The sequence below is a fragment of the Oenanthe melanoleuca genome, chromosome 1 (assembly GCF_029582105.1).
Source record: "Oenanthe melanoleuca isolate GR-GAL-2019-014 chromosome 1, OMel1.0, whole genome shotgun sequence".
Lineage (NCBI taxonomy): Eukaryota > Metazoa > Chordata > Aves > Passeriformes > Muscicapidae > Oenanthe > Oenanthe melanoleuca.
The window spans coordinates 64,719,177-64,733,862 of record NC_079333.1 but is presented as its reverse complement, the minus strand read 5'-3'; the positions used below and the strand labels follow the sequence as shown (position 1 = coordinate 64,733,862).

Genomic DNA, 14,686 nt, shown 5'->3' with positions numbered 1-14,686 from the left:
AATGCTATGCTCAAAATCGTCAGTGAGAACATGATGCAGGGTTAGAGTGTGTGTGATTTCCTTTCAGCCAGAGCTTATTTAGTGGGAGCATTGTTTTGTGTACTAGAACAAGCTTCCTTTCTCTAGTGTGGGTTCTACCACACTAACAAAGGCATCAACAACCAACCATGCACATATTGTCATGAATAAGCAGCAAAGTGCAGATATGGTAAACTTACATTATTTTTTATGGTCAGCCAAAGAAGACTGAGAATACAGTGATGCAAGCAGATTCGTACATGTGCCCAAAGCTATCATGTACAGGTTCACACTTACCACACGTTATATAAATATATTAATGTTTTAATCGCTAATTAATGAATTAAAACCCACCTTGAAAAACATCAGAGATTTCATTAAATAATAGCAGGCCACAACTATTCTCTTTTTACTGTTCGTTTTTCTTTCAATACAGTAAATTTATGGGAGAGGTTCCAGTAGGTCCGACATGAGAAGACTGAGCGCAGACACGCGTGGAGAAGGAAGGGGGCACTCTCCTTGGACAGGAAGGAGCCTTTACCACATGAAAACGAGAGGAGATGGGCCCAAAGTTGCAGAGACGAAAGGTTACCTCAAATAAAAGCTTCTTACCTGATTCGTGACCTGAAAAGAAAGCAGAAAACAGAAGGGAGTTAAGACCCAGTCGGATCCACGGGATAAGACCTTCCTCCATCCCCGGCACTACCAGCCACCCCTTGAGAGGCGGTGCGGTGCGGTGCGGTGCGGCCCGGAGCCCTCCGCCCTCTCCCCTCCGCCATCCTCCGTCCCGCCCGCCCCACAGCAGGCAGGCTGTGGGACGGGCAGCCCCCCGCGCACACGGCAGCGCCCCACCGCCCCGGCCGGGCACTCACGTCGGGGTTGGCCTCCAGGGGCAGCCAGCGATGGGGCTCCATGGCAGCGGCGGCGGATCCCGGTGCGGGGCGGGGCGGACCCTCAGCGCGGCACTGACAGCGCCTCACGGTGCCGCCGCGCCTCAGCCCTGACCGGGGGCCGCGTCACCGCGCCGCGCCTCGCGGGGGGGCGGGCGAAGGAGGAAACCCCCGCCCGCCGCCCGCCCGCACCGCCGCGCCGCCCCGCACTGACGGCCGAGGGCTGCGCCCGGCGGTGGCCGCCGTTCGTCCCCGCAGCGCTCCGGGCGGCGATGGCCGGGAGATTCCCCCCGGCCCGCCCTCTTGGCTCCCCCGGCAATGGACTCTCCCAGCGGGGCAGCGGGTGGTTCCTCTGTCGCGCCGCCGCAGCCGCCGAGGGGCGCGGCCGCTCGGTGTCGGGGCACGGCCCGGGCTGGAGCCGGTCCCGGCGGGAGCGCCCGCCGAGCGGCCTCCAACAGCCACGCTGGACCGCGGCGGGAAGGCACGGGCAGCGTTCGGGGAAACGCGCCCGGGGGGACGGGGCAGGCCGTGGGGCGGGGCGGGACAAAGGCAGGCAGAGGAACCGCTGAGTGGCAGTGGCAGTAAATTACCCCCGCACCACAGAATATTCTGAGTTGGAAGGGACCCACAGGGATCTCGGAGTCCAGCTCCCGGCCCAGGACAGGATGTCCCCAAGAGTCACGCCATGTGCCCGAGAGTATTGTCCAGACGATTCCTGAACTCTGGCAGGCTGGCGCTGTGACCACGTCCCTGGGGAGCTTCTTCCAGTGCCCAGCCACCATCTGGATGAAGAAACTTTTTCTGTTATCTAACCTAAACCTCCCCTGACACAACTTCAGGCCGTTCCCTCAGGTCCTGGCACTGACTGCCGGAGAGAAAAGATGGGTGCCTGCTCCCCGGCTTCATCCTGCCTGAGGAGACCTCAGTGTAGCAGCAAGGACTTGGGTGGTGAGGTACCCATATGGCCTGCTGAAAGTTACTGCAAGCTGTGTTACACACGATTAAAATCAGCTATTTATCTGCTATAGCTGCAAATCTCATCATACTTCCCATCTCAGGACCATTAAACATGGCATTTCTTGGCCTTTTGGCTAAGGTGAAGCACAGTCTAACACCTACATAGCATATACAATATGATTACATTTTATATATGTACACATACCGGATTTAGTGTTATGCCTTCTTTCATTTCAGAAAGGCTAAACATAAAAGAACACATCATGGCATTGGTGAGGCCATACCTCCAGTATTGTGTCCATTCTAGAACCTGCAGTTCAGGAGGCACATTGTATGCTGGAGAGAGTCCAGAGAAGGGCAACAAAGCTGGTGAAGGGTCTGGAGGGCACATCCTATGAGGCACAGCTGAGGGAGCTGGGGTTGTTTAACCCGGACAAAAAAGGAGGCTCAGGGAGGACCTTATCACTTCTTACAGCTTGTAGCCAGGTTGAGGTCGGCCTCTTCTCCCAAGTAACCAGTGACAGGACAAGATGGCATAGTCACAAACTGTGCTAGGGGAGGTTTAGTTTGGACTGTAGGAGAAATTTCTTCACAGAATGAGTGATTAGACTTTGGAATGGACTGACCAGGGAGGTGGTGGAGTCACCATCCCTGAAAGCATTTAAGGAGACACTGGACATGGCACTAAATGTCATGGTGTAGTTGACATTGGGATGTTCTATTGTAGGTTGGATCTGATGATCTCAGAAGTCTTTTCCAACTGAATTCATTCCATAATTTCTCAGCCCCAGCTGTCCCCAACAGCTGCTGCTCACCACTCTTGTGCAGCTGACCTACACAGCCCCTTGCAGCATTTGCACAGGACCTTGAGCTTTCAGAAGCAGGACAAGGTTTTTCTAGAAGAGCAAGGAGTGCAGGATGAGGAGCAGATGGTGTCTCCAGGTACTGTGGTACCTGGGAGTATCCAAGTGCCAGGAGGCTAAAAAGGAGTACAGAGATACCACACAGCTCAGAGCCAGGCATTGCAGGAGCCCAGTTAACAAATACGCTTTCTCCTGTGTGCCCGAAGAGCTTTTTGAAGAACATGCTGTAGTTCTTTGGAGGGTTTTGATGCAAATGATGTCCCATTCTGTAAATGTTAAATGTACTAGATGAAGTGAATTACCTAATGATGCTCTTATTTCACCCCCTATAATCTCTTAGCAGGATTATGGTAATGCTACATGCCTATGCCTGAAGCTTCTGCTTTGGCATATCAACAATACTGTAGCAATTTATTCATAGCTCATGACATTTCTAATGTCTATACAGTGTCTCCTCATATTAATTTCTTGGTCTTTCTCTAGCTACAAGATGGGCCTGTAATGTCAGATCACCATCTTGGCCATCTGCATTCTCTGTTGTGAAAAATTTTGTGGAAAACACTTTCAGAAGGTAAAATTTTCTAAAGATTCGCACTTTAACTGTGTGGATATACAGACAAGCCAAAATCCATTCATATTTCACCACCTTCCGTTCCAAATTTTAAAAAATTAATGTATATTTATATGCTGATGAAAATAAACACAAAATATTTTAAAATTTTAGCAAGTGATTTTGTAATTACCTAATCACCAAGATATCAAACCTTCCATCTCCACATGTTGGAGATAGAAAGTAAGAAAAAAAGTACCATAATGAGTGTTACTCATAGTGCTAAAGGCACTACTGAGAGACTTAATGAAATCGTAATATGAAAAAATATGTGAAGCTCTCTAGATAACAAAGTATGTATTAGAATTAGGTAAGTTAAGAACAAAGAGATTGTTAAGTTCTTAGCATCAGAGACAGATCTAAGTGATGCATACATTGACAGTATTTTGACAACCATGAGGTCGTAAAAACACACACTGCTCAAAATAATTTGCATACTTAATTAAATACTTAAGAAGGGAGAGGCCAAGATCAGACAGGTCCTAAATGTACCAATGTATAAAGCTCATAAAAACACACCATGTTCCATAATGATGAGTCTTTTCCTGAAATATATTATAGATTCTGATGCCAAAAGATAGGCTGGAAATAAATCCCCATAGACTGATGTCTATAGAGCAGGTATTTGTTAATTGCAGGGCTGGTGGTGAAGGGGACATCTCCTAATTCACTCACCTTTGCAAAGTGCTGTGGTGTATTTATACAGTAACTGTTGCTTAGTATCACTGTGTCACTATAGCATCATCACATATGCACCAGAACTAATTTACATAGCATGATCTCATGCTTATTAGATCGTTCTTTTGCACTGTGCTTGTGTCTCCCCAATTTGAGGCTTGTTGGGGTCTTTGATGAAGGCTTCCAAGGTCTTCCTCACATCTGAACTTTTCAACTTTGTCTTTGGGGCATGCGCAGTTACAGTGTTCCTTGGTTTGTCTGGTCTTAACCGGCCTAAATTCTTTGTTTTGTGGCTAGCTGGCTTTTCATTTGCCAATTTTTTATTAGTGCTATACTTACTTATCTCTAAAGCTACCCACCTGTTGAGCTTTTTCTTTTTTTTTTTTTTAATCTATTCAGCATTAAGCAACTAGTTATCCATATACTAGACATTATATTGTATAAAAAGTTATAATTCAGGTTATATAGGTATCAGGTTATATAGATATATAAAAAGTCATAATTTAGGTTATATTGATATCTTATAACTCAAGCTATACGAGCACATTATAACCTTGATCTAAGTTATGTAGGCATCATTCTTTCACACTTACTGAAAATACTTAGATTTAGTCAGCAGTACTGTGGGACAAGTTATGTTTTACTGCTGTCACAGAATAGATCAGAATAGATCTACTGAGCTTATAACAATATTCTCTCTATATATATTAAAAAGGTTAAAAGCAAGTGTAAAACTGATACTAGAGTATTATTTTTATAAGTGAAACCGCTGAAGTGTCAGTGTTGCCTTAGTACTTCAGCTATAGTCCAAACTTAATGAATATCAGTATGAAATGCTTACTGAACACAGTTCTGTTTGCAGTTTTACAAAAGGTGGCTATTTCCCCATGAAGCTGAAGACATGGTTTGCCTGCACAAGCCGTCCCCAAACCGCACAGTTTATTTGAAGGCGTGTGGGCTGATTCCACAGTCCGCCTGTACAAAGCATGGTCATTCAGCACCGAGTTACCCTATGTGGATCATGTCCGCAGAGCAGGCATCAGCTCCCCTGCGAAGACAGGCTGAGGAAGCTGGAGCTGCCCAGCCCGCAGAACAAAAGGAAACTTCATGGCAACCTTCCAATGTCTGAAGGGAACCTACGTGGAAGCCGGAGAGGAAATGTAGTGACAGGGCGAGGGGCAATGGGTGGGTACAAACTGAAAGTGGGGAAATTTAGGTTAGATATTTGGAGGAAATTCTTTACTGCGACTGTAATGCGTTACCCAGAGAAGTTGTGGATGTCCCATCCGTAAAGTGCTCGAGATCAGGTTGGATGGGACAAGTCCAGTCCATTGCATTGGGGCTGGATGATCTCTAGAGCCGCTTCCAACCCTTAATATTCGACGGTTCTGTGATTTGCGTCCCTACACCTTAGACAACGAGCATCAATAAGGCCCTGTCAGCAAACCAATCTCAGCAAACAACTTGTTGCGGCAGCCGAGGGTGCCTCCCTCCGGGGCGGTTCCGCATTTCCCCGCCCCGCCGAGGCCGGTCCCGCGCCCCGCTCCATGAGGGCGGGAGCACCGGCGGCGGGGCGGGGGCGGGAGCAGCGCGCTCTCCCCGCGCCCAGCCAATCAGCGCGGCGGCGCTGCCGCAGCCTCGCTCTGGGGCGCTCGCAGCCAATCAGCGCGGCGAGCGCGGCGCGGCGGGAGGCGGGGCCGGGCGGGCGCGCGGCGCCATGGCTGCCGGCTCCGCGGGCGCGCTGGCGCGGGCGCTGGCGGCGCTGGGTGAGGGCGGGCGGGACCCGGGCGAGGGAGCGGGGGCTCGGGCAGCCGGGGGCTTCCTCTGGGTGCGCGTAGGTTAGCGTTAATTGCGCCAAATGAGGGTAAATGCTCGCGTCATGGCCTAGGCGTTGTTCAGAGAAAGATTAGATTTATTTAACACCTTATTTAGGGATTTGCTTCTGATCGCTGCTGTTTTTCAGATGGTAGTGGTGCGGCAGATAAGATTCGTTTAATACCTCAAGACTTTTTTGCGGAGCTGGTAAGTAGGACGATAAATGGGGTGGGGAAGGGCTTCTGGCACTCCAGGAAGCCTTTTTATTTAAGCTGTTTTGGGTAATCTTAAGTATGTGGTAGTTTGACTTGACTCGACTCATAAAACAGATCAGTTTTGCTAAGAGCAATGGATTTAGTATAAATTTATGTTTTTATCACAGAAGACTATTAAAAATCTATTTTTGTCTATCATTTAAATGATATATTAAGGTAATGTGTCTAAAAACATTTGGTGTGTTTACTGTAGTATGCTTTTTAACAGTTAATATGAAACTGGTGTGTTAATTAGCAATAGTGAGGAAGAAACTAGTCTTGATTTAGTTCATTTTATTTCCCTGGATTTGTTAGAATTTTAAAATCAGTTATTTCAATTACTTCATTACTCTGCACTCTTCGCTCTATTTGTCCACTTTTTTATCAACAATGTCTTCAAACATGTTTTTTTCACAGTGTGAACAAATAATTCAGCATCTGAACCATAAGATCCCAGGTATAAATACAGCTGAATTGTGTCAGGTGAGTTGGCACACCAGCCCTTGTAAGCAAGAATAGTAGCTGTATCTGCTATTAAGGATAGAATTCCACCTTGATGTGGGGTTTCTTGTGTGTGTGTATATACAAATATGGTTTCACTAATAAGTAATTTATTTTTTGTAATTGTTTAATCATTCTGTTTCTAGAGAATTCAAACATCGGGGGTTGACATTAATATTGGTGACCTGGCAAAAATAGCTAACACTCTTTCATTTCTATTTAGGTAAGCACAGAATAATTTACTTTGCACTATGTCTTTTTTCTTCCCATCACATCTTAATGGTGGTATTGAAAAGTCATACCAAATGTAGGTATAAAATGAACTGATTTGGGAAAAGGGCAAACGTTTGTAAGTCTCAGTACACAGAAAATAACACCTAGGCTTAGTTTGTGTCATTAAAAAGTGTAGTTTCTTAATACATAGTGTCACTTTTTGTAATTAAAAAAAAAAGAGGAAATTGTTTCAAGATGCTATCTGCAAGCTCTGGAACTAGTGGCAAGATAGAGGAAGTTAAGCTCACTTTTAAAGCTAAGTCAGCTGGCCTTTCCCTGGAAAAAGTGTGTTTTGAAAACTTCTTGTTTCTTGGAGATCAGAAATCAGCATTGATGCCTTTTTGAAGGATACAGAGCTTACAGCATTCTGCCATGAGTTAAGCTTTTAAGTAGTCTTTTTAGCTGATAAATTTTTTTATTTTTAGATAAAATTTTCAAAATCTTGCTTGTTCTTTTAATATTTAGTATCGAAACATTTTATGTAACATTAATACAATTCAGGAAAATATATTGGTAGAAATTTAAGATACTACTTTTCCATCTATAAAATACAATGTCTGGAGATATATTCGACCACGCTACTGTGAGGACCAACTCACTTTCTCTTGCATTAATGCCTCTTTAAGAGGAGTGAACCTGCATGAACAAACATAGAGTAGGACTTTTTGTGTGCTTGTTTCTGTAGAGGAAATCAAGTGGCAATTTCCTTTAGACTTGCTGCCTTTTCAGTTGAAGGGTTTATGGCATCATTTGACTCCTGTTAGTACCCATCATACCCTGACCTAGTAGTCCTTGCTTTTGGTGGCTCTTCAATTTCACCTGCTGAATATTTAATTAAATGTCATTGTTTCTAAAGTAATGATACTGTTTAACTGCTCTAGGCACACACCCCTCACTGATCTGTGCCTTCTTCACCTTGCTACAGCGCTCGGGGAGGCAGTGATTATTTTTGGTTTGATGTTGGATGTTGTGCGAGCCCAACAAAGCTGGGCCTCTACATATTAAGACATGTTAAGGTCATATTGTTTTTTGCACATGGATGCAAAAGATCAGTAAGATTCTGGGAAAATGGTAATCACGGGCTGCTGAATTGTTTTAAGGTACACCTAAAGTAGAAGGAAAAGCTGTCTCTTTGGGGTGAAATGAGGGATTGTAGCAAATTGGTGGAGAGTGAGACTGATGCAGTGATCTCTGGATGTTTCTGTTATAGCACAGCAGCCAGGAACAACCTCTCTACAGAAGAACTTGTCAGCAGCTTGGGCAGTGGTGTCAGCACGCTACCAAAACATGCAGTTCAAGTTATTCGTCACGTGTGGAATGAGCAGGGCAAAGCCATTGCTGCGTCAGAAGATGCAGGAGATGTGGCTGCAGTGGGACAGGTAACTAAAGGACAAAGTGCAGCTGAGCTAATAATGAACATTTCAGAAATGTCAGTGTCTCACTGTGTGTGTTGTGTTGTCAGGCAGGCAGTGCTGAAAGCTTTCCTAGATGTGTGCACATTTGCATGTTGCCAAACACCTATCCAGATAAAGCAGCATATACAATAAAGGTTGTCTGCATGCTGAACAGTTTTCTAATATTATTGTTTGGATTATAAAGTCACTTTTTGTACCTTTTTAAAAATTCATGTTTTGTAGTACTCTTAGGGAAGATGAATGGCAGTCAGTCTGGCAGACCATTGTACTGGCTCATTATGTAAATCTGTTTTAAGTGTAAATTGTTCTTTAAAATTGTTAACACTAGCACCTGACTGCTTATTCTTTGTCTCCCTTAAATTTAAACATTATTTTTAAAGATACTTTCTGTCAAATTCCAGTGTTCTCTTTTTTGCTTGAAAAAATAGCAATCTGTTTAGATTTTAAGATTTTTTTTTTCCTGACAGCAGTTTAAATGAGTATAGAAGTAGGAAAGGAAAATCTGTTTTCTGAGGCTTGATATAAACTTCCAAAGGCCCTTCTTCATGAAAGGCTAAAAATTATAACTTACCTGTCTGAAATGTATCTTTTATGTACTTTGATTTATCTAAAATGCAGTTAAGAAATGCCACAGTTTTTCTCTATTACTGCTATTATAAATTATTTGGTTTAGACTTGGAAACTTCGGTTTTGATTTAGAAACTTACAAAAAAAAAGAAAACATGACAAAAAACCGCATGCATGATATTCAAGCTGGGTGTACTCTGTGGATTAAGCTCCTTTTACTAGAGTTTTCAGAAGAGTGTACTTGACTTTTGATTGTACTTGAATAAGGAAAAGAGACAAAGTGAAATGACTTACTAAATTACTTATTCACTATTAAAGGGAAGGGCAGATGATTTGTATTCACAATAAGACCTGAATGTTTATGCCTGTTTTCCGTTCGGATAAGATCTCTAGATGTCGTGTATTGTCTGTGAACTATCCCTCCAAGTGAATAGCAATGGGGGATAGATCTCTCTCTTTGACACCATTTCCAATGATTTTCATCTTTGTAGTTTGTAGATATGAAATGGAAACTGGGAGTTGCAATGAGCTCTGACATCTGCAGGTCTCTGAAGTACCCGTATGTCACAGTGACACTAACAGTGGCAGACCCTTCAGGACAAATAACAGACAAGTCTTTTGAAATGACAATCCCACAGTTCAAGGTCTGTAGTGAGTGTTACTTGAATGTTCAGTCTCCTAAAAACAACAGTGCCATTGTTGTGAGGGTCAGCTGTATACCCTGATGCATATGTCTGTACTGCTTGTTTACTCATACAGTCATGCAAACATGAAGCAATAAATAACTACTTAAAACACAGAAGGTAAATACTTACTTCATAGTATTTAGTTCTACATCACTTAGCTGAAAATATTAATTTAGCAGTAATCAATCATTTCTTTTACAAATAAATGAACAACCAAAGATATAAAATCTTTCAGAGCTTGCCCGCTATCATTTTGCCATATTAAAAATTCATAGAATGTTTTTCTACGAAACTGTTCCCCAGTCTCAAATTCTAAAACTTGGCTTAAGCCTAACAATTGCTAATGGTTAGGAATAGAGATCAGTCTGCTTTATCACCACTGACTCTTAATTACTATGTCTCCATCTATGAATTTATGTAATTTTAATTTTGCATAAGTTTGACCCTTGTATTGTTCCTGTTTAAAGAGTCAATACATCACCTAGAATATCATACAAACTTAAATAGATCCTTGGAATCTGATTGGCAGAAATTTGAGAAGGATATTCTGAATCTTTGGGTGTTGTGAAATGTATTTCTTCTGTTTGAAGCCTATTTAATAATTTGTTGTTCAGCTATTTTAGGAAATGAATGCTACATTTGAGAAGTCAGGATTATTTCAAGTGGGAGTAGAAATGTGAGAAAGGGGTTATTTTATTTTATTTTTTTATGGCACGCGAGCTACTTTTTATTTTTCTTTTGTAACATCTTTTCCTATTAATAGGCAAGCCCACGCTATTAAGGCATCACCTTTGTAGATTTCATAGTTAATGTGTTCAAATGCCAGCCCACCCAGAAAGAAAAGCAGAAACTTTTAGTTCAAGCTGTACATTGGAAGTGAGAAATATGGACAGTGTTTGCTGTCTAACACACTAGTTTGAACTGCAGTTCAAGCTTTTCTACAAGCAACTGAAATTTGTCTCAATTCTTGCATTTTAGAACTTCTTCAGACAGTTCAAGGAAATGGCATCTGTTCTTGAAACGGTTTGAAGGGAACTTTTATTTCCAGTGGCATCTTGGAGGAAGATCAAGTAAACTTTCCATTCTGCACAGGGAATAAAGTGCCATTGTTCAGCAAGGTACGTATCCTCGTCTTCTTGACAGGAATTGGTCAGCATCACCCTTGCATTGCTGTGATGATTTCTTCACTTTTGATTACTTGAAGTCAACTCTGCAGTGTTTGTGAAAACGTGTCCAGCTTTGCTCATCCTAAGTACCCAAAAGATCAGGATATGTATGGAGAAGCATCTCTGTAGACTTCCTAATACCCATGAGTAAGAAACTACACACGTACTCTGTAGTGCAAAAAGACACCTGAAGATGTTGACCGGGAATATACTGAGACAAGTGTAAATCCCATGTTAATATTTTTATCTGTAAAATTAGGATGGGCTTGGACTCAACAGTAGTATTACATATTAGGAGAATATGAAGTTATGTGTAACAAGCATACAGCTACTCTTGAAGAATAGCATTGTCTGGTAGCTGATTGCAACTGTTTGCAGATCTGGCTTCCAGTTTTTTAATAACTGGAGAATGTACATGTCCTAACACCTTGATTATTTCAAATATTTATTTCCCACCACCTAGGCTTATAAAGATTGAATTAATGCATTAAGTTTTTCCAGACACCAAAATTCTCTCAGATGAAGCCCAGAGGCTAATTTTAAATAAAGGTAGAAAGGCAAATTAATTCAAAAGTGCTTTAATGGGTTTCTACTTTTTCATTCCATCCATTGTTAATCTGTGGCATTCTGCTTGATGTTTTGGTCAGCAGTCTTCTTTCTAATTAAATTAAAATATTGATGTAGTTCCCTCAGTTTAACTTCTGAACTAGAAAAGTCAAGAGGAAACTTGAAAATTCAGGCTGGAGAGTACACCAAGTACGTCAGAGAAAGGACCACACTAAAAGATCTCTTTGTGTGATGGATGCATTGTAACAGGAAGCCACTGGACTGTGTTCTGCACTCTTGCCTTAAGAAGGTGGCCTAACCAACAAAATTTTGACTTTGATGTTGAAGAATGGGGGCATTTCTAAAGGGAGTGATCAATCCAATGTGCTTGCCTGCTCTCCTCTTAGTTTTTTTTCCTTGAATTTTCCATAAAACAAAACACACTGCAAATATTGTGGGATGTAATGAAAGCAATACTATTGCATATCCAGATGTGCTGGTGGTGTAGTAGAACAAATAAATCTGAAGAGAGATAATTCACACTGATAAGCAGATTGAAGTTTCTGCTTCAACTTCAGGCTGGTAGAGACTGAGTACCAGCTTTGCTGGGACAGATCCTCAAATGATTTCAGGCGCACTTAAAATGCAAACATCTACTCTACCTTTCTAACTCAAATCTGATTTTTAAATTGGCATTTTTAGGAGCTGTCTGAAAGTCACTGATACAGGTTATGCCTGCCTTTTTGTGCTATGAAAATAAACTGCAGCACATTGCACATACTGCATATGCTACAATCCTTTCGGGAATACCCCTATTTTAGTCATTATGCATGATATGTAAAAACAGTACTTGGAATTGATTAGAAGCCCAAATCAGTGAAACATTGTTGGCTTTGACAAAAGTTTTTGGCCATGGCTGTGTATCTGGATGATTCTTTCTTTATGCTGGTTGAAGTCTGAGGTGTTTGCCTTGTGTCTGGAGAGAGCAGATCAGTCTTTTCTGGGACCCTCCTGGCGTCACAAAATACTCTTGGGAGCACACTTCCCATTTGCATCTTCCCTTGTCTGTCTGCAAAGGCTCAGGGCTGAACACAGAGCAAACAAATGTGTATGGAAAAGTGATGTGAGCAGCTGATATTTTTTGTTGTTTTTTAATTTGCACAAGTTGGAGTGTAAGGCTGCTATAACTGGAAAACATTGTCATGCTTTGGCCTAGTGAATTAACTGTTTTACATCAATGCAAGAGTTCCAGGAACAAAATAAGGTTGTATTTTCTTTCAGTAAAGCTGGAGCCTTACAAATAACTTCCCATGTGTTCTAATGTACATAAATTCTTCATATACCTGGAAATATTTGTGCCTTCATTGGAACTGCATGGAAAAAAGATATAATTAATCATGTCTTAACAATTCAGTAGATATTGGAAAGTAATGAGGAAATTCCCAGTTAGCATTTTTGCTTGCTCCATCAGCAAGAGGAGAAAGTTGTCAACCTTTGTAAAGACTTTTATTTTGTTAAGTCAGATACTCTAGAAGTATTGAATATTTTTTTTAAATGTCCCTGAACTCCAGCATGTTGTAATTCTGGCTGGAAGATGCTTGGACATGTATGTTATACCAATTTACTGTCTTGAGAATTTTCAGAGGAGTTATGATTTAAAGTTGGCCATGTGCTCAAACTTTTGAAATGTGTCCTGATCCCTATCAGCAGGAATTCCTCTACTGAGTAATGGAAGAATTAAGTATTTTATTAAAAGGAAACCAAACAAAAAACGTAACAGTTTTAAGGGTAGCAATACTAATATGTCCAAACAAGTTGGTGATTTGTTTGTCTATATGTGCAGAAATCAGATTTTTTCAAAGAGAATCAGGAGTCCTTGTGTGTTCCTAATTCTAATTGTTGATTAATAGAAATTGTATAACATTAATATTTTTGTAAGTCCACAATCATTAAACATGCAGGTAATAAAGACAAAGCTGATCTGTGTTCTGTTTTAAGCCTATTGCATGGAAGTCTGTCTTGTAAATACTGCAGTGAGTAAAGTTCAGGACTAGACAATTACTAAATTCCTTTCCTTATTATGATTAAGTTCAGACATGTGCAGTCTCTCTGTGATGGGGTACCAAGGAGTTAGTGGGTAACTGCAGGCTGCAAGGACGCTTTGTATCAATTACTTAAAGGTAGACAAAATGTATTGAACCAGGAAAAGACACGGGACATATGAGATTAATGAAATATTGCAGGAAATTACATTCAAGTGATCTTCTTTAACTTCCTTAACTGTATTTAGGAGACAAGTAAACATTTTATTTTTTTCAACATTTGCCTAAAAAAAGAGCAGGAGGAAGGAAGGGGGAATGGGGTCTTGCACAGTCAACAAATTCAGGGTAGGGAGTAATGAAGGAATGCCCTAGCCATGACTGTTGTCTTCATTACATGACATTTTGTTTTTCCCCATAAATTTCAAACACACCCTCCCACTAGCAGAAAACTATTTTGTAGAAAGCTCCACAGGAGTGCACAAATGGCTGGAGTATGTCTGTGCACTAGTGTTTTAGATATTTAGCTTCTGCACACTTTGGCCAAGTTAAAGCATGTCTGTTTCTGCTTCCATAAAATTGTACTGCCTTTCTTTAACCACCTTTTGAAGCTATATGACCTTCTTGTTCATTGTGAGCCCACATAATTTATTTTTTACCTTCCTCTTTTTAAGCCTTTGCACTTTTTTTGAAAACTTGAAGACACATTGCCTTGGATGAATTAAAAACAAAGGTAGAGAGTAGATAAATTGGGGGCAGAATGTTTCTTTTTCCTGTTTGCCTGGTTGGAATGTTTTATTACCCTCTCGGCTGTAGGTATAATGACAGGGTAATTTCCACTTCTTTGCAGAGGCTTGCAGGGTGGTTCTGTTAAGACCTTGCGGGTACTAGAATAACACAAAAATGTGTCTTGAGTAATTTGATCTACCTGCTGAGAAAAAAAATGCCATATCTCTGAAGAGCCTCTACTAGCTGGGAACTGTGGAGGGAAACACTTAAAACTGAGCAGCCTCTATCCTGTCCAAGAGTCTGTGGTTGATGGTGTTAGAGCTCCTTTCCCAGACAGATTTTTAGTACAGTTACATACCCATACAGTTGGTTGGGCTGATAACTTGCTGGGCACTTGCTTCATTAGGAGGCTGGATTGGTACCTGACCTGAGTGCCTTGACCTCAGCTTGCTTGGTATGCTGTTGCAGTGCTTCCTTCCTGAGGCCCAGCCAGCTCATAACTGGATTTGCTTGTCACTGTGAAATTTTGGCCAAATACTTCCTTTACTTTTGCTTTTATTGTACAGCAGTGTCCATACTCATTGATACAGATCTGCTCTTGGCTCTTTTATGAGGTGCTGTGGTTTAACCCCGCCTGACAACCACACAGCTGCTCACTCAGTCCCCCATTCTGTGGGAC

The 14,686-nt window shown here is 41.9% G+C and overlaps 2 protein-coding genes across 3 annotated transcripts in view; one reads left to right on the top strand and one right to left on the bottom strand.

Annotated features, from left to right (window-relative positions):
• Positions 1–1,046, bottom strand: part of UCHL3 (ubiquitin C-terminal hydrolase L3) — a 37,984-nt gene extending 36,938 nt beyond the window's left edge. The window contains exons 1-2 of the mRNA XM_056495012.1: positions 891–1,046; positions 631–642 (exon numbers count right to left, since the gene is read on the bottom strand). Of these exons, the coding sequence (XP_056350987.1) occupies positions 631–642; positions 891–932 (54 nt within the window). The 5' untranslated portion in view covers positions 933–1,046. The remainder of the gene's footprint in view (positions 1–630; positions 643–890) is intronic.
• Positions 1,047–5,708: 4,662 nt separating this feature from the next.
• Positions 5,709–13,225, top strand: COMMD6 (COMM domain containing 6). 2 transcript variants are annotated; one of them, XM_056494799.1, is made up of 7 exons: positions 5,709–5,782; positions 5,980–6,038; positions 6,503–6,568; positions 6,733–6,809; positions 8,070–8,238; positions 9,333–9,485; positions 10,506–13,225. In XM_056494799.1, the coding sequence occupies exons 1-7, from the start codon at positions 5,734–5,736 to the stop codon at positions 10,554–10,556; spliced, it is 624 nt and encodes a 207-aa protein (XP_056350774.1). In that variant the 5' UTR covers positions 5,709–5,733; the 3' UTR covers positions 10,557–13,225. The 2 variants fall into 2 exon arrangements, with proteins under 2 accessions (XP_056350774.1, XP_056350858.1); XM_056494883.1 differs by lacking the exon at positions 9,333–9,485.
• The last annotated feature ends 1,461 nt before the right edge of the window (positions 13,226–14,686 follow it).